We start from the raw sequence: 20336 nt of genomic DNA on the forward strand, positions 1-20336 counted from the left end.
GGTAGTAAGGAGCTTACAAAGGGTGTTAGCCCAGGCTTGTAGTATATCCATATCCAGGCTCTATGAATTTCAGTGTGTGCAAATAGAGGACATTAGCTCTGGCTTAGGTTTTCTGGTTGTACATAGGATGATATGAACTTTATGGACTTTAAATTGAAAATCAGAGCCTACTGGAACTTCAGCTGACTGAGCAGAGATCAGGGTCTTGGCCCCGAGTGCTTCAGCAGAGACCTGCTGAGCCCTCCCTGCCTGCATCATGGGTTTCCTTAGAAGATAGCTGCGAGCAACCTCAGGCAAACAGTAGGTTCAAAATTAAAATTTAATCTGGTTGAACATTGAGTGGGAAACAAGAAGTGAAAACTGTCAACTGTGCCCAGATCCATTCAGATCACTTCTAGGGACAGTTTTGATACCAAATTATCCTTGTTATGCAAATTTCCTCACCAACCGGCTGGTTCCCAGTTATGCATGGGGAGAAGCGGTGGCCACATCTGCTTCCCGTTTTGCCGTTTCAGAGACGAGCCATCTGTTTGGCCTCATCCCGAACAGCCTGCTCGGTGCTGATTAACTTCCTCACCCTGCCAGCCCCAGGCTTACTGTCTGCTGCAAGGTGTAGATTTTTTTTCTTCTTTTTTTTTTTTTTTTTCTTTTCTTCTCTAACTGCTTATAAACCAGAACCTTCACTTCTCTCCCAAGGGACAGGAAGGCGTTGGTTTGTGTGATTTGCAGCCGCCACCAGCGGCAGCAACAGCAGCAGCTGCCCTCTATCACTCACGGTTCGTGTGTGGTTGGGACAGATAAAACTGGGAATTGTTCCCTGTCCTGGGATGGGCTTCAAAGCAGTGAGCTCATACCTTATATTAAAAAAACCCACAACAAACAACAACCAAAAAACCCCAAACCAACAAAACAATGTTGCAGTGCTAACTGCGGCAAGTCTCACTGCAGTTAACAGGGATCTGGTCATTTAGCAAGAGCAGGGTTTCAGCCATGCCGACTGCATCCTTTTTTTTTTTGCTTAAATGTGATGAACTCCTGCTGTCTGAAGCCTGGATTTGGATTTCTCACACCCATCTATCCATCCCTTTTTCAGGGAAACTGTAAATTTTTGGCCCTCCTGTTTTCTGAATACCCATCTTCTGGCAATTGTGGCAGGATTTCAGAAACACTGCATGTCTGCAGCAGCTGGTGACTTCAGTGCAAATTGCATGTTCAGCAGCCCTGAAAATTCAAAGTCGGTGCAGCCAAAAAAAAAAAAAAAAAAAAAAAAGCATCAAAAATTAAAATTGAAAAACTGGGATAATGGCTCTCCTGTTAAGATTAAGACTTCTTGTGCCTTCCGCAGGCCAGGTCTGAGGGATTTTTGTCTTTCATGATGCATTCAGACCAGAATTTGTATTCATGCAGCGTTTTCCTTCCAGAGAAGAAGTTAACTGTGTTTCATGATGGTGGACACAACCTGGCTGGACCATAGCAGGGAAGGATGCCATGGAGCTCTGGCTTGCCAGAGAGGCAGGAACAGTTTTTTCAGAAATCAAATATTTTGGTTTCCCACTTGCAACATTTTCAGCTTCCAAATTGTTGCTGCTGTTGAAATTTGAAGCTTTCAGTGAAAGCTTCTCCTTTATTTTTGACCATCTCACAAGCTGACAAAACCAGTGCAATATCCTCAGTGTATTGGCAAAGTCAGGAGCATTTTGAACCCCTTTTCCCCAAATAAGATGTTGAGAGATTCCCACCCCCATCCCTCCTTCGGAAAAAACAGGAAATGGTGAGATTATCAGATCTACATGCTCCAGGTCTGGCTCCAATTCTCATTTTGACATTTACTAAAAGAACCTCGTGTGTTTTAGTGTTTGTCTTCATTTCAAAGACTGACAAAGAAAACATTGGTCACTGAGCACATCTTAATACTGTTTAGATTAGATTAGATTAGATTAGATTAGATTAGCAGTGTTTAGATGCTCATATATACAGATTGGGAAGCCTGTTCGGGGACTCGAGGCTGAAAATACTCACCCCTAGTAGTCATAAGTTTGTGTGTGTATAACAATTTGTATTTTGGCACCTAACCAGTTTCTGATGTAATTTAATTAAGCTATTGGAGTAGGAAAAAAACCATAAATATGATGATTTTAAGAAAGACTTTGAGAGGTAATATCTCAGATAGATACACAGAATAGATTTTTAGGTGCAGAAACTTGCATTTAAATCTGCGGATATTTCTACTTTAGTTCAAGGATTTAGTAACATTGATTGAGAACATTACATTTGGTCTATTTTTGTGTTGATGATGGTGATGAACAGACCGTATTTACTTTGCAGAAGAGTCACTTGCTAAAATAGAAATTTATAGTTAATTTCATTTACTGAGACCTAGCTATGATGCGGAACAAAAGAATTAGGATGTTAAAAGGTTCCTTCTTATAGAAAAGTAGTCATATTTTATGATGAAACCATATCACAGCAATTTAAGGAAAATTTAGATTTTGGGAACCTGTAAAAGAATTGATTGCAATACCATTAGAGTTTGGGGTTTTTTTATAATCTCATTTTTTTCATAATAATACAGTTTTATAAATAGAAATATTTGTGAAACTTTATAAACGGTGCTTTTTCTAAGCAAAACAGTGATTCTTGTTTGCATTAAATATGTGATGTGAAATTTACTGTGCTGGAATCTGAAGGAAACGGGGACACCCGCAGAGAAATCACCTTTGTTATGGCAAAGAGTAGAAATAATTTCTCAGTGTTTTAGTTTGTATTACCATGACTCTACATGCAGAAGTAATTGTGTTCTGTAATGACTTTGGCTGGCTGGTGGGAGGGAAGGGCAGGAGGAGAAGGCTGGAAAGGAAGCAACCTTCTCCAAGTCAGCTGCTCGCAGTACTGGGTGAGTTTTGTGGCCGGGGACATGCTGGGTAGGAGGTAGCCAGTTTAGAACTTGACCTTCAGCTGGAGCTGGCTTGGCAAGGCTGTTTCATGTAGCTGGTGAGTGCAAGGTGACAGACACAGCGTGACTTTCCACACACACACACACACCCAGAATATGAGTTGCGAGGACAGCAGGGATGAACTCATCATGATGCAGGCTATAGGTGTGGCAGCAGAGGCTGAGGCCGTGCACGATGCTCCGTGCTCCCTCGCTGCCTATGGAGCTGTCTACCTGCCTCTCACCATATGTTGCCCCCATGCACACACAGTCACCACCTCCCCCCACCCCCCCACCCCCCCAGGGCCTCCAGCTGTACCGAACGACTTCTTCACTCACTAGAGGTGTGACAGAAATATTCTAGGGTTTGGGGTTTTTTTACCATGTTCTCTTAAAAGATACATCTCACTTCGCAGACATAATTTAATAACATTTCCAATTTTTATGAAATTTGCTTTTTTTTTTAAATACAATGTTTTTAAAGAAAAATGAAGTTACAATATAAAATCACAGGAAAAAAAAGTGTGTAAATACAACTTTTCTATTAGAAAAGGCAGTGTCTGGGGAAGGGCTGGGAAGCAGTTTTTTTGAAACATGTATAAACTTAAAGCCATTCACCATATTTACTCGTTTTAGGGTTCAGCTAAACCATACCAGGGTATTGCACCATAGCAAAAAAAGAGAAAAAGGGAGATTACACTAAACTAGTCTTCTGAGGGCACAGTTTGTTTCGATGTACACACACAACATCCTATTTTCATGACATCTTTGCATATGTCCATAAATAAAATTATTGAAACACTTGTTTCTAGACAAATTGAAGTTGATTTTGTGCAAAAACAAAAAAAACCAAACCCCTGAAAAAAGCAAACCTAAAAAAGCTCCTTTGTGAACAGAGAATGCTGTTTGCTCCTGCCTTTAGACTATGCCCTCTGATACACTGTGTCTTAATATACTTACTTATACTACTGTACTGTTTAATAGACAACATCAATATATTCTGTTATAGTATAAATAAGAAAAGTCCAGACCCAGGAAACAAACCCACTGTGACTGACAGTGCATCATCATGTCATATGAACCATTTTATATATATATACATATATGTATGTATATAAAACATTAATGATACACAAAACCACAGATAAGGCATGTGCTTGTCAGCAAGAAAAGCAACACAGGAACTCATACACGTGCGTGTGTGCACAGAGATGTTGCAAAGGCAGTGAACATACCCCGTAATCAGAAATCACATTTAAAAGCTGAAGTTCAAGGCAGTCTTAAACTCCACTGGAGCTATGCTTGTCTACATGGTTAATTAATGTGGCTTTATTTGTGTTGGATTTTGGTAAAAGCAAAGAAACAAAACCACCTGAGTAAACTTCTGTCCCCCTCCTCTTTATAGCTTGTGGTGTCTTAAAATGAAATGTTTAAAAAATTACGGCATGGGGTATGTGGTGGCCTAAATCTAAGAACAGTAGGAAAGAGGTGTAAGAGCAATAAAAGCAGAATGTTTCCATACAGCCAAAATCTGACTCCACACAGGACGTTGCAGCAGGGCTGCAAAATTCTTCTGTCCCTTCTTTTGGTTGGTATCAGTCAAAAGTGGAGAAGGGTAGGAACAGCTGAATGTATCCCTACCAGCTATGAAAAAAGGAACCCCATTTAACTTTATTTAAAGAAAAAAATAATAAAGCAAACATCGCTGTAAGCTTCTGGCTTGAAGGTCCTCTTCAGGTCACTCCTGTACAAAATATTTGGTAATACCTCAGGTACCTGCCACGTACAGCCTGTCTTGAAGCTGAAGGTGCAGCAGGCGTTGATGAAAAAAATGTGGCTGGGGCATGAAAGTGGCCAATGATTCCTTGTGTCCACCCCCTGCACAGTGTCTCAGGCTGGAAGGCAAAAAGCAGTAATGTCTTCTAAGGCAACTGACTGATAATGTGGGAGTAGAGGGGATCACCTTTGGCTTGTAGTTTACACTACCCAATTTCTGGGGGGGGGGGGTGGTGGTGTCACTGGCCATCCTGTAGGTACTATGCTACCTAACATGTACTAGTAATTTGTTTTCACTGTTGCGGGTGTATGCATCAGTCTACATGCACATCTGGTGACAAAGCTACTAAACAGGTATGCACACATGTCTGTAAAAATACTTGTGTGTCCACGTGTCACATGAAGTACATGTCTTACGGTTGGCATGAAAAGCTAAGATGTGAGATTGTAAAAGCATGTATTTGTAATCATTATTTCATCAGTATCTTTCCTCTGACTTGAGTGTTGTTGCTTCTGACTTACACCTGCAAAAGTGAAAGCAGAAGAAGGAACTCTGCGTGCTTGTAATGGTATGTATATATAGGAAATGTATATCAAATATAGCTACACATATCAGGCCAAACTGGCCTAGCTACAAGCGTTCATGGTTCCATCGAATCTCTTTTGTAAAAAGCGTATGTGCTTGCATGCACTTATGAATACAGAATGTGTAACTGCTAATCTTGTTGGTTATATGATTGTGTTTATTGCAGAACATCCACTACTATGCAGAGTGGAAGTATTTATAAATTAAGTTAATAAGATAGGTTATTTTTATGAATGTTGCCCAGCACCAACAGATTTTTATGCAGCTGCAAACATTTCTTTTTTGCCCAATTGTAAAATACGAGGGTGTTTAGGGAGAGGAATGAACTATTTGGAAGAGGAAGTTAAGTAGAAGCTTTAAAAAAAGGTGTTTTTTTTAAATATCAATTGTGTTTGGGGAAATAAAATTTATTTGTCATGGAAGTCTTCATGCTGACTGGAGTATATGCAGCAGAACCCACCACGGAAAAAGCTCTTGGTGGACTTCACTGCACTCCGCAAAATGCTGCAGTCTCTCGTCTCCATTCAGCAAAACACCATTTTTTTAAGCTTAAGATTAGTTCCACTGAAGTAGAAGTAACTTAAAGCACATGGTGAAATGATTTGTTGAATAGGAAGCCAGGGTTCTCAGCACCTTTGTGGGGCCTGGTCTCTCATTAAACAGCAAGTGCCAGGAAAAAAGCAAGCTACAAATTTCAACTGGCTGTTTTAATTCAGCTCAGTGCTTTAAAAATAATTAAGTGCAACACTTACAAGTAAAGCCACAAAATCTACAGGAGTACATCTGTGCAAGAAAATTGGATTTTTTTTCATAGGTAAGAGAGAGATTTTGGATATTTTCCAGGCAGATTTAAAAGATGAAAAATGTGCATAAGGAGACCTTCCCCACATATATTTCTAGCTAGCGCTTTTCTCAACTGTACATCATACTTTTCTAAATAACTAAAACTTTAAAAAGAAAAAAAGAAAAATTAAATACATTGTAACATTTATGCAGAGAGAGGAGGGGTTGCTTAACAAAAAGTGGGGGTTTATTGGATAGGAAGGGAAAACATTTATTCAAAGAAGAGCCAACAATACCCTTTTTTCTATACATTAAATGCAGTTAATACTTCACAGAGTATATTACAAGGGTGTTTCTTCTATCTTTCACATACCTGCTTGCCTCCCTAGTGACACAAACAGGGCATGCCGTGATGTCAATACCAGCAGCACCCTTGCAGGTGGAAATGTTCTCCTTTCTATCACCAAAGCAACTTGGAACCCTCTGGCTGGGGGGTCCTGTCCTACCACAGCTGCCTGTGAAGCCATCTGAGATGGGGCCCTCCATCTTTAGCTGAGTTTAATCTTCCAAAAGAGTCAAATAATACCAGGAAGTCAAAAACCATACATCTGGTGTAAGAGCCCTACACTCACGGTGTTAAGAGAGAAAGCTTGGTCGCTCCTGCCTGTTGCGTCCTCATCCGTGTGGTGCATCCTGTGCATGGTTAACAGTTTTGGCAAGGGAGGTTTGCAAGAAGCATCAGTTAAGGGAAGGGCTTTCAACTATGTAACTACAAAAGCTCCTACTTACATTAATAAAGGTTTTTGGTGATCAAACATTTTCAGTAAAAACTTTAGTATTAGAAAACTGAGTTGCAATGCATGCTACCAAAAGGAAAAATCTTTTCTTGTGGGAGAAGATAGCTGAACTTTTGATTCTCTTGTTACTTTTACTGTCCAGCTGACTTGTGCTTTGTTGCTGTTGTGGCTCATGCAGCTCCAGTAATGCAGCTGTTGAGGCTAGATCTGTGCCGGAGGAGTTTTAACCCATGTGGAAACGGTGCTCCCCTCGAGTTATGTGGGAAGAGAATTCATACCTGTCCTGGCTATGGTAGCCACACATGTTGCATTCAAAAGGATCACGGAACCCGTGGCAGCCCATATGGATCGTATACATCACGTGATCCAAGAAAAGGACTCGACAGTGTTCACACTTGTAAACTTTCACTTGCTCCCCATTGCTGCTGATGACTTTGAAAGCATCCTGGGAATTGTCAGTACCTGCCCTCAAGACATCATATTGCCTGTTTTCTTCTTTTATAGAGATGCCATTTCTTGCATGGGGACCTATGTGGTTTGTCAGGTAAATTAACCCACTGCGTTCCTCGTTATTGCTCTCTGTATCTGTTGAGTCTTGGCAGCTGTTGCTGGGAGAGGCGTCTCGTTCGGAGGAGACAGATTTGGCTTTGGAAAGCAGCAACAAGTTTTCCACTGCGCTGTCCTGAGCTGTATGGTTGGAGCGAGCCTGACTGTCTCCAAGAGGTTTGTGGAGCTGATACATGGGGCTGATGACGGGCACCACCTCAGAACCACCTGGTGGTGTCTGGACAAGGGGACGCAAGGACTCTGCCCCCAGGTAACTGATGGCATTATTAATGGCCTGGTCTATAACGTGTGTCTGCATTATCTCATTCTCCTTCTCATAGTTGGTGGTGGCATCATATGGAAGATCAGGAAGACATTTCTCACCTGCAGTGAAAAACAATCAGGGGTTAGAGGTTGATTTCTACATAATTAAGGAACTGAACATCATAGATTAATAAAACAGCCACGTGGAAGAAAAGAGTTGATCAAATCCACCTCTGAAATTCACCTGAGGTATTCATAGTTCTCTAACAGAGCTGGTCATAATGAAGTAGGTTGGCTGGTGTTTCTTTTTTTTTTTAATCTGCAAAATAATTTGAGGTCTTTAGAAAAATAAGTGGATGAAAACAGACTCTGGAAATAATTATACGGGGACTCATGGGAGCTACAGATTGAGTGCTTCATCCTCTCTCCTTTCTAAATGGACTCCTTCACCTACCTCCTACAGTGACCTGAGGCATGCCTTTGTGGTTAGGGAAGACAATGTACCAGCACAGTCACAGTAAGCCTGGCCTTCATGCTTCACAGCACGAAGCACACTACGAATATTTTCCCCTAAAATATTAGTTTCATACTGGAAATTGTATGTTTTAGTTTTAGACCTTCAATTTCTTACGGATAATCCATACTGGCAATGTGCTTGTATGTAATTTCAGAGGAAAATCAACAAAACCTTAACTTTTCATATTGCCACCTCCCCCCCCACACCTTGTTTTTTGAATAAGCCACATTAGACACATTACCACAAGCTACACGTATTCCTAGAGATTTTGTGTCAAAAAGTTACCATCTGCGGGAGCAGTCAAGAACCATGGGAAATATTTAAGTGTGTATGGGGTTGGAATGTATTTTTCTTAAGAAGTAAAAAGCCCTGTATAGAGCAAGGCTACTTATTACTTGTAATTTCAACTATGACTTCGGATGCTAAAAGTAAAGGGGGGGACTCTTAATTTTCTTGAAACCAAACTGCACTAATGTATCTCTAGCTGGATACTCTCATATTGAACTCTTGAGTATCACTACGATTTCTTAGAATTCTGGGACAGATAGGACTAAGCAAAATATAGAAGTTGAAAGTTAGGAGTGAGAAAAACTATTTAAATGTACAGATGCTGATTTTATGAACCTGAACAGTCTTCCAAACTGTTGTTATCAGGCCCCTAATAAATTTGTGCAAATGCGAAGGGGTAAAAAATTTCCACAGGTTCCTAGGGACTAGCAATAATACATTCTTTACAGTCTGGATGGATTTCCTAGCTATACAGATCTTGGGAAATTCATTGAAAGCCATAAACATCTCTGTAAGGTGCTGTCACCATTTCCTAATCAACATGACATTTGCTGGTAAGCCTAGGAAAATCCCAATTTTTCTAAAAGAAATGCTAATAGAAGCATGGAAAATTTACCAGAAGATTGGCAAATTAATCTATCAACAACCTCCCACCCAGATGATACCCAAATTGGCTATTCAAAGTCAGTGAAGAGCCCAGAAAACTTCTAGGCTGACAGCACTGCAATGACAGGGCTAAAGTGTGGAAAGTCCTGCTGTCTACATTTCCAACAAGGTACGGTTTCATACTAGTTTGTCCATGCTCTACAAGCAGAGAAAGAAACATTGTGAGCATTGCCTAAGTTTGCATAAGGGATTTAGGGTACAAGCACCTTCTGTCTGTGCTGTGCAAACTTCTGCTTCTCCTTGTTTCCTTTCCCTATTACTCTGCCGATTTGAGCACCCCTCTACTGGGGTGCATGCTTTTTTCTTCCACATTTACCCTTTCTAATGCTGTAGTTTTCAGGCAGTTTGAGGCTTAAGATTCAAAATAGGTGTTGTGAAAGACTCTTGAATTAAAATAGAAGAACTCTCCTAATATGAATGCATACCCTTGACTCAAGGAGGAAAAAATGAGGATATGAGGTCAAAATCATTTATATTCCATGGGCACTGTATACCACTGAAAAGTCTTCATTATACACAAAATTTTGGGCATACAGAAGGCATAATTTTAATAGTTGTTTTTTTGGGTAGTATTTGATTTATGTAGCATAACTAGTTGGTAGCTGGACTGAGAGGTTCAAGTGCTCATAAGGAAAATTTGTTTCCAAGCAGAGTGTCTGAAACAGACACAAACTTGAGGTAGGCAGGTATCATTTCTATATCTGGGCAATGCAGGTAATATTTGAACTCATTAAAAATAATAGCTTATTTCTGTGGTTATTAGAGCATAAGTAAATTAAACTGCTAATGGTTTGATGCACTTCAAGCTTTGCATTGCTCAGGTCTCTGCAGCAGATACCTAAATTGTAAAAATGCACTCTATGCATGTGGGCACTTTTTTATTTGGTTTGTTTTTAACAACTCTCTTTTCTTTGCGGCCTAATTGTTTTAACATGATAAACGTGACAACCTCACCTGCAGTTCTCACTCTCTGGTGTGGATGGCCCAGTTCTGCTTTCGGGTCTGGGAGCTATTCCAGTTTGGAATACAGAGAGAATTTTACAGATAACTGGCTTAATTTGGTGAACAATCTCACTTTTGAAAGGTAATGAATTTAGCCTTGAGAAAACCGAGAGAAGCAGCAGTCTTTCCCTTATGTGAAGGCTGCCATTTGTTCCTTCTCCTGGGAATTCAGCACGGGGATTGGGATGACACGATAATCTACAGGAGCAATAAACATATTTTATTACCCAAAAGCTCTCCTGACCAGCCGGCCTAACCTTGTGTTAATCAGGAATGTACCTATTACATGAAACAGCAGGTGAGGATTGGAAAGGAAAGGATCCGGATGCATTTTCTTGTCAGAAAGTCCATCCGTTTGAAGGTTAGCAAATTTCCATAAATATCTGCTGTCATTAGGTTGTCTTCCTACACCACACCCTGAATAACTGACAGGAAGTTCTGCCCTCCTAAAACTCATAGTTAAACTGGCTGTCTTTGCTGTTTCTCGGGGCGAAGAGGGAAAAGGAGAATGAAAAAGCTAGTCCACACCCATGGATACATCCCATATAGGATACTTGCTAGTACCTTTTAAATTTTAACACTTCTGGTCTTCCTGGAGCTTTCATAGAATTAGTATTTTGCTGAATGCAATCAGTTACCACAGTGTCTAAATGAATGAGGTTTGCCTTACATAGGTGATAGATCTTTGCTAACTACTACTACGACTTTTGTCCTTTTTTATAAGCATAAGCATTTCTTAACCACGACTGCCTCCTGGAATTGATTGCCTTTGGACTTGAAAATAACCTTGGACTTTCATTTCAAACTTTCTGTTGCACCTCCTGACATAGCTGAGATTCCCCTTTCCTTGTCTCAGAAATACCAATTTTCCTTTCACCCTTGTGCTCTCATTGAAAAAGGTATATCTGGAATTTCCGTCCCATAAACTGGCCTTTTTTTGCCTTGACTTTTGACTGAAGACCTTCTTAATATGTGTTCTATTTCAAAGATTTCAGTTTTCTTTGGTTGTCTCCTTAAGAATGACATAAATGAATGCACAGAGAATTATAAAAGAATCTAACTAGATATGAGTGTATGTTGTCCTCCGACCTCCCCTCTTTTTATTTATTTAAGACTAACTCTACATAGCCAACAAAATATTGTCTGTGGGTCTCAAAACTGATGTAACTACTACCAAGTACAGGCTTACCAAGCAGAACAATATAGGTGTAGCCTCCATTTTTTCATTAAGACAAAAACTACTAGGTGCAAATGGGCATGAAGCTTTTGCATCACTTACAGAATGTACCCAAAGATCTTTTCATTTGGGTATTATTCTCGGACTAGGTTTATTTATTTCCATGATGATTTTGGGCTGTAACAGTATACAGACTTTATGAAGGGGTGAAGAATATTTTTCAGCCTGTGCTCAACTATTCACAAATGCTTTCACAAACACCAATATGCCCAGATCTGGATGTTATCCAGGAAGTTAATAATATAATCCTGAAAGTCTGGTCAAATGCTTTCCCAACAGGAAACTTCTATTCCTATCTTCAGGTTCTTAAGGCAGCTTCAAGAGCCTGTCCAGATCTTGTAATGATCTGGTTTATAAGCATTAGAAAAAGATAGGAAAAAGACTTAAAATTAATCTTCAAATGTGGAAAATTAGACATGCAGAAATGTATGCTGGAGAAGTTTTGTTGCTTTCTTTATTCCCCCAACACATTGCTGTATCTGTTTCTATAGAGATAGATATTGCTAATTTAGTAAAACAAATAAAATCATAAAGCAGAAGTAAAAATCCTGTGAGATGTTTTTTGGGTTTTGTTGTTTTATTTTTTAGGAGACAGCAAACGTTTAACTCTTACCAACAAATTTCTGAGGCATAGAGCTCTTACGTTTGGCGACGTTACTTGCTAGTCTATCCAGCACGAGGGATCTTTCTGACCCTATCTTGCACAGGTCTTCAGCCATTTCACTCTGGTTAGTTTCCTCTTTTATGACTGAAATCAAATGACATCAGAAGGGTTAGGCACGCTTGTTCCATTTTAATGGAACTACTGTCTTAAGGTTATTGTTTCTCAGCTAATGTCTTTTAGCTCCCAACCAGCTGGAAGGAGGTGCTCACCACTGCAAACACAGGACAATTCTGACTCTCGGTAACAAAGAAGTCCCTCACACTGATTAATTTATGTACATGTTCATGTTTCCCTCATTTAGGATACAAAAATGAGATTGCAACTGCAAGGCAACTGCTTGTAACGTAATCACTCCACCCTTGTTCTGCAGCCACTCTGCATTTCTGTGAATAAATGAGGTCCTAACATTATACTGGATATGAAACATTTCATCTTTTCACCCTCCCACTGTCACCTCCCACCCTGTTCCTCTGCACCTCTCCCAGGGGAACTGCCTGTATGATCACTGCTTCTTTAGCAGGAAAAACGGACGAACTTCTCAACTGCAGTAGTGGAAGATGGCAAGCTATACCAACCTTTCTCCCCACTCCCTCTTCTTCCCCTAGTGAATATTTCTATACTTCCTTGATGCAATTTCAGGCTTTAAATGACGATTTAAGTTGGTAAAGTCACATCTACAGTGGAGCACTGATTTTGAATAGTCAAACCTGTTTTCCAATTTCCTGCTGCTGCTGAGACACTGCAACATTAGAAATGAGCTTAGCTGTGAGGCACTAGGAAAGGGAGACTATTGAACTACATTTAGTTCGGTATTTTCCTGCAGAAACAGAAGGGATGAGTGGAAATGCACTGTCGAAACAATGACTATGAAAGATGTATGGGAAGGTATTTCTGACTTCCAACATCTAAAGGAAAGGATATGCAGAAAGATCACAGCATAGCAGGTGGTTTAGGGCTTTTTTTTGTCAAGGAGAGAAAGGGGTTAATTTTACTTTTACCTGCTACTAGGGTATGGGTATTTTTCCTGAACTTGTAAGCTGCCATTAAATGAAGAAGTGAAAGATGATGTATAGGCTGATTCTGCAAGCTATTTCAGTTAGGTGTACCATTCCACTACATTTTGCCTTCTGTGAATGCTAAGAATATGTTTTATCACTGAATTTGCTGGTTCACAGAACCCACCGCGCTCTGGTACATGGGTGTTTCTCAACAGTAGAGAACACGTTGTTCCTATGCAATGTTATTTTGGCAATATACCACTGCCGTAAAAGGATGATTGTGCAAGTTTCATTGTTCCTGAAAGATGCAAAATCAAGGACTGGTGGATAACTGCAAGGAGCAGGTGAATTGCCCTAGACAACAACACTCCACAATATAAACTGAAGAGTACACAACTGGTTCTTCAGTCCCTGCTGCAGCAGCACATACTGCAGTGACAGTGACAAGGAGTCTCATGGAATTATGCCCCAGCCCCAAAAGACGCTAAAGATTGTGACCAATGCAAGATATGCGCAGAGTAAAGGGCGTTGATAGTACCTAGGCATCACTGAACAGGCACATCGCAGCATCTTGTGCTGGCTAAGGCTTCCAGACACCACTTTAGGAAGAGGATTACAGAGAATGTTTAAAAGCAGCCCACTCAACAGGGAAACAAAAGATTAAATTTTTCATCTGTTTAGGATATAATAACATTCCAATTCTAATCAGTTTAACAGAGGGTAAGTTATGTATTCAACTTTCAAACTTTTAAAACTGCTATGAAAAAGAAGGGCAAATTGGATTACGTACTGATTTCCAGCTTTTGCAACTGAACTATCCTGAAATTTGCTACCAACCTGGCAACTATTTTTTGGTAATTTGGTGTGTGTGAACTGAAAAAAAAAAAAAAAAAGTTTCCAAATGAAAATCCACAAGTGACTGAAAAATTGTAATTGACCCTTTTAAAACTTCATAAACTATTTCTTCTATTTTATATAGGCCTGGTAAGACTTCAGCACACTACCACTCAATTCAAATGCAAGACACCAAGTAATATCTGTAAGACAAGAACTTCATATGGACAGTGAGATTCCAGCCCTCTAAAATAAGAATTTTGCCATTAAATTCAGCAGGTTCCTAATTTTATGCTGAATCTCCTCTTAACAAAAGCAAACAAAAGTGAAAATATAAATACAATCTCTTGTTCCTATCTTTACTCCTCTTTGCTGGATCTTTCCCTTACTTAAGTACTTTTTAAATTATATTTGTTAAATTTACAAGCTGATGGAAAGCATCAATCAGTTTAGGTCCTTTCAACTCACATTTTTTCTATGTATACTGCACAAAGTACTTAAAAAAAAAATGCAGTAAAGAGCAATCCTGATGTAGTAGAATGTCAAATCAGATGCCCTAGCAGATTTTCACACCAAGTTTTTTCAGTCTGGGGGAAAAAAAAAAAAAGCCTGAATTATGGCTCTAATAGCTCCATATCACACCTTGAAATACTGTAAGAACAGTGGTAGTATAGCTACTTGCTTTTCTAGATATAATGTAGAATGCACTAAAAATCCCAGGACAACCCACTCATTCTCAAGTGTTTCATTGCTTATTTTCATCTTTTTGTAAGAGTTTATAAAGGAAATAATGTAAACATGGCAAAATGGTATGTTTGCAGTGAAGCAGAATAGATTAGAATGCAAAATACTAGGAAAAATGCAGGAAAGTGTTTTTTAGAAACATAAATAATTGATTTATTAACTGAGTACTTAATTTTTTTAAGAGTGAAGCATTTAGCTGAATATAAGGTCTAAAGCCCAAAGTTAATCCTCTAATTTTTTTCCTAATTTGAGAAAGCACTTTTATTATATTATGTATATGATACTTTCAGTATATGCAACGAAGAAGTAATGATATGCAAGGAAGAAGTAATCCTTCCAAAGCATTCATGAATTCCCCAAGTTTTCATCCCACTGAGATATTAGATATTCAGTCCTAAGCTAGTGTAAACTCTCCTGTCATGATCTGCTACAAACAAAGGTCCGCCTCTAAAATTGTATAGTCTATTAAGGTTTAGGATTCATGACACCAGTTTCACCTGGACATTTTGCTTACTAAGACTTTAGTAATACTTCAGCTACTCATTCACACAGATTTTCACATTCTGTGTGCAGGCATTCAAATCCATGTACCTGATACTGAAAATTCAAAACCCAGGCGAGACTGAATATTTGCTTCTAAATCCTATCACCTCTTTGAGGAATAAGTATTGCTGCCTACTGTATATTACATTCAGCTTTTCTATTTATACATTCTCCAACCCCTCAATAAAATTAGAAGGGGCGCTGCTCTAACATGCTGTCTGCCAGAAGCATCTCAGCTGTATTCACTGCCATCATTATGTGCATATACTTTACATTATTTGATAGCATGTAAAAACATATTCAGGTTCTGTCCAGATATAAACTATTAAATGAGGCATCATTGCAAATAGGTCAGAGAGAACCTTCCATTTTTGTCATTTGACAAACTAAATAACATATACTGACAGAATCAAAAAGGTATGCCAGAAATGCAACTTACTGGATGGGCTTAAACTCCACCACAGAAACTGGATCTCATATTCTCTATCTAAAACTACACATCCAAGGGATTTTTTATGGTTATTTACTGTGATCAATACCATGCAGATCTTTAGGATCTTTGTTAAAAAAATAAATATCCAAACCCCAATAGCTGCTTGCTCTCTTTCTGGTATGTTCTCCAAGAAACTGGGTTTTACCTTCATCATAGCACTGGTCTCTCAGGGAAGCACAACAGCTCCTCCCCCCCCCCTCCCCCCCCCCAGTGTTCTTCTAAAGAGGAGGCTGAGATGGTCAATGTAAACAAATTATTATCCTTTCTGGGCTGTCTCAGTCAAACTGGCTAAATCAAATGCCTCTGGCTTCATGTCCTCTTGCTTGGAAGAGTGAGATCAAAGACAGATGGCTCACCCTGGTTAGATGAGTTGGTCCCAATGGTCAAGTAAACCCCTTAAGCTGTGCGTGGGAAGGGCAGGAGATGTGCAGTGCCTCTCTACCTAGAACACTGGTATCAAGTCTTCATTAAGAATCCACAAGAGTACTGTGATACAAGACTTCAAACAAAAGGGAAAGGTGTTGAGATGATGTAGTCATACTGCCCATACTGCCTTGAGATGGTGAACAGAAATTTCCCAGCTCTTGCAAGTGTTTTGCTATATGCCTGAGCTTTTTCTTTGAGCTAAACAGAACAACAGCCAATGCAATATCAAACGTATGGGGGGGGGGGTGTGCCTCCCCAATGCAAAAAATGCCAAAAATGGTACTACTGTTCCTTCTGCACTTCTTTTTCTGCGTAAGTGACAAGACAGCGTCAGTCCCCAAATGGACATGTTTATTACCTGAATAAAGGCTGCTTGGGATATTCATGGCTTGCAGGTAGTTATGACAGCGTTCTTTATGTTCTTCCAAAGAGCTGCGCTGCTTATAGCTGCGACCACAGTATCCACACTTATGGGGTTTCCCAACTGGAAAAAACAGAATTACTTGAGAGATTCAGATGAGATATTCAACAGCATATTAATAATGGTAAGAATAACAGGAAAAAAAGACCACCCCAAAAACAAACCCATGCTGTGGTGAACTGAAGAAAGATTTTGTGAATTTAAGAAGAAGAAGGAAAAAAAACCTAATGGAAAACAAGTTGTATATCTTTACATCTACAGGCCTATTCTGTGGGTGCTGCAAGCTGATTTCAGATTATTCACATCAGATAAGGACTGCGACATTAAATCTTCAAAAACAGCATCTAGATAGTTAGAAACTGAAACACCTTCCAAGGTCTGAGCATAGCTGATTTAGTGCCTAGCTCCTACAGAGACTGCCAATGGGGGAACTGGTGGTGTAGGTACAGACAGACACCTGCCCACGACTGGATGTGAGTTCTGATGTAGCCAGAACCAGCTCAACCCTTACAAGACGATGGTAGATTTCATGTTTTCTGTTTCTGGAAATTCAAGAGAAATGGCACGACAACATTTTTTTCTGTTACACCAATCCAGATGTAGTTCTAGGAATTTTGCAGTAACTATACGGTTTCATTGACTGCTGGACCTGAATTTTCTATCTTAGTGTGACAAGACTGTCACCTTATATGTGATTTCAGAATTTTAGATGGTTACACAGCTTAACTTTTGTTTTTATTTACAGATTTTCAGGTGAAAATGAGACTCAGACATCCAACTTGTTTATGATGTACTGATGTCAATTTGCCAATTACAGGAATTAATCAGAGTCTATAGTTTAGGCATTGTCTCTTTATCTGTGGAATCCTCAGAGTTTGACAAATGTCTAGGTATAATTTCATGTATATATGAAAAATTATGTTTTAAACTGTGCAGCCATGAAAATCAGTAACAGCAAGGAGGAGGGAGGCTAAATAGTATTTGAGAGATGTGCTTTCCTGAGTCCGGCCAGGACTGAACAGGAGAAGCTGAAACTATTTTGGACATCTGGGACCAACACTAGGAATGTTATTATATAATGTATGTGTTAGAGAAGAATTTCTTTCATTTTGTGCAATACAAAAACGTCACTGCAAGAATTCCCCTTCCAGAACTTGGTCCCAAAGCCAACTTTCACAAGTAAAGTTAACAGTGTTGGTTCTGGCAATGCGTTTTGGAGGTCTACTATCCAAACAACAATTTGCATTTCCAGCTTAGCTTGGGAAACTAGATGAGACAAGACTCTGCTTTTAAAGGCACTTTAAAGGTGTTAAAGTGGTTTTGCTTCACAGAAGGTATGTGACCATGGCTTCTGTCAAACAATGAGAGTTTCATGGTAATGAAAAAGTGCAGCTATTCAAAAATATTTGTTCAGATCTCCACATTACTGTTGAGACACAATACTGAAAAACTCTAGCAGAGTCCTCTTTTTTGGAAGATTATGATCTTTCTCTCTCCCACCCTCTTCCTCTTCTCCACCCTTTCTCTTTCAAAGTACTTGTAATAACAAGGTACAACAAATAACTGCTGCTAAATGCTGTAGGTGGTATTCGCTCCTTAGGTTAAGAATGACTACCAGGCTGGAGGTTTGTGAGACTTTGTGACTTAAAACCTACTGTGTTCAGACCTTTATATTATCTCTAGATGCAGATAAATGCCATACAAACCCTAAAACATTCATCAGCTTTATTTGACATTCGTAGTTCCATGAAATGGATTACTCACATGGGACTTATAAGGTGAAACCCTAATACAGAAACTTTTGGTCAGTCAAGAAGTATGGGTAAAAACAGTTCTGGTGAAGGATCATAAGCGTGAGATGTGTTTAGTCATTTCTTTGCTGCTAAAACACTATGGCCAGCTCACAGCTTGGTTAACCCTAACATGGGGCTACTCGCCTCCCCAGGGTGAGAAGACCTCTCAGGCTTGGTGGCCACAAACGCCCCCACCATCTCCTCATTGGATGCAGTGATGAGTGCCTCTGGACGGTTCCACACCTTCACTTACCTGAGTGAGTCCTCAGGTGTCCTGTCAGGGCATCCCTGCGACGGCAGGCGTAGTTACACAGGTGACACTTGAAGGGCTTTTCACCCGAGTGCAACTTTATGTGGCGCAGAAGGTTGCCCTTCTGTGTAAAGGAGGCTCCACACTGATTGCACTGGAAAGGGCGTTCTCCTACGGGGAGAAGGAGGAAATATATGAGAACAAAAAAACTTACGTGGTAACAAGAGAAATATTTCAGTGAGAAAGTTGTTTTCTCACTGCTGCTCTGTGACTTCCACCGGCTGCAGGTTTGATATAACATGAGGCTTTCAGACTAAACCTGCCAGTTTCTTAATGCTTCACTGGCTGGGTCAATTTGATCTGAAAATCTAATTTTTTTTTTCTAAATCAGAATGGCACATCACAATGCAAATTCAAACTCATTTAAATAAAGTGACTGCAACATTTTGTGTTGAAGAGCCACTCTTCCTGATCAGCAGTTTTGGAATAAACCAATATCCAATTTTGCATGTTGTGGCATTTGGTGGGGTTTTTAATGTGGCTTTTTTCAAAGGGTCTTTAAAATATGCCACTGAAGCAGCAAAATAAAAAGGAAACTCATTAAAAATGCATTTCAGGATCACAAGTTCATTTCAGCGTTACATTCTTATATTTAAATGAAAGGCACTTCATTATAACAGTTATAATAACTTCTTTTCATTTACATTTTCCCTGTATTTTCCCTTTCAATTTCTTCTCCATTACCTGTCCGTCCCTAAGCAGCCAAATCAGGAAAGAGACAGAGAAAGAAAGAGAAAAAGAGAGTAAAATCACATAAGTTAAGACAGTGCAAAGGAAGCCCTGTACTTCCATGCTGAAGTCCCAGCCCTTCTCTAGGTAAGGTATGAGAGAGGAGCTGCACAAACGGGCTCTGCTGGTCTACACTTCGGATGGACACAGGGAAAAACTTGAAGAGACACAGCCTTGATTCATCTAAACTGGTGCTGTTATCAAGGAAGCGAAGCAACTAGCCTTTGCAAAAATTAATATGGCAGTTGTTCGCTTTTTATGCTGTTTCAAATCAAATATGCCTCTTTATTCACTTTTTGAAATTTAAGATAGATGAGGCCTTTTCTTAAATCAGTGGGAGATATGTTTTCAGTTGTACCAGATAGGAGTAAAGGTATATTTATACATGAGAGCACTCCATCAGCAGGAACCACCCCTGCATGCCCGCTTCTCCGTAGACTAAGTCAAAGCAGCCCTTGAAACTCATTTGCTGAATTTTGTTTCTCTTAAGCATAAATACAATCTGCTATAGTAATTATAATGCATTGACAATATTAAAAACAGCCCAGAGATGACCTGTTCTTAGTTTCAATTTTCTTTATGTAACAATAATATTAAATTTAAAATCTCAATGCTGAAGTTAAAATATAAAAAAAATAAAAGCAAGTTAAACAATTTCTTTCTCGTCTCTCACGTAACCATCATGTATTATTTTGCACATCTAAGGACCAACTTGTATGTCCATATGTGTGCATATATGAGCAGTATGATAATTTTTTACTTTTGGGTAATGCAGTGGAACAGTTGAAAATCAGCAGCGCAGTCCCAACCCAAAAATGTGCAAATTCTACCGTTAGGGCTGGCAACTTTAGCATTCAGCAAACAGTAAAATGAATCTGCTTTATGTCAAGGGATTTTCATTGGTCAAACGGCTTCAATCAGGTCAGCATAGTCCCTGTCAAGCTGTATGAACTCATTTTCTTTGTCCATCAGGTAGCTGTTTTCATC

At 39.5% G+C, this 20336-nt stretch overlaps 1 protein-coding gene across 17 annotated transcripts in view; it reads right to left on the minus strand.

Moving 5' to 3' along the window:
* Window positions 1–3351: 3351 nt before the first annotated feature.
* The window catches only part of IKZF1 (IKAROS family zinc finger 1), a 70927-nt gene continuing 53942 nt past the window's right edge, over window positions 3352–20336 (minus strand). For 11 of the 17 annotated variants that reach the window (XM_080379054.1, XM_080379055.1, XM_080379053.1 and 8 more), the window contains 4 exons: window positions 18564–18731; window positions 16455–16580; window positions 12008–12142; window positions 3352–7804 (listed from right to left, as the gene is read on the minus strand). In XM_080379054.1, the coding sequence (XP_080235180.1) occupies window positions 7098–7804; window positions 12008–12142; window positions 16455–16580; window positions 18564–18731 (1136 nt within the window). In that variant the 3' untranslated portion in view covers window positions 3352–7097. The remainder of the gene's footprint in view (window positions 7805–12007; window positions 12143–16454; window positions 16581–18563; window positions 18732–20336) is intronic. The other 6 variants (XM_080379046.1, XM_080379049.1, XM_080379041.1 and 3 more) reach the window with 2 other exon arrangements.

Source organism: Falco punctatus (genome assembly GCF_963210335.1).
Source record: "Falco punctatus genome assembly, chromosome: 3".
In the NCBI taxonomy this organism is placed as follows: domain Eukaryota; kingdom Metazoa; phylum Chordata; class Aves; order Falconiformes; family Falconidae; genus Falco; species Falco punctatus.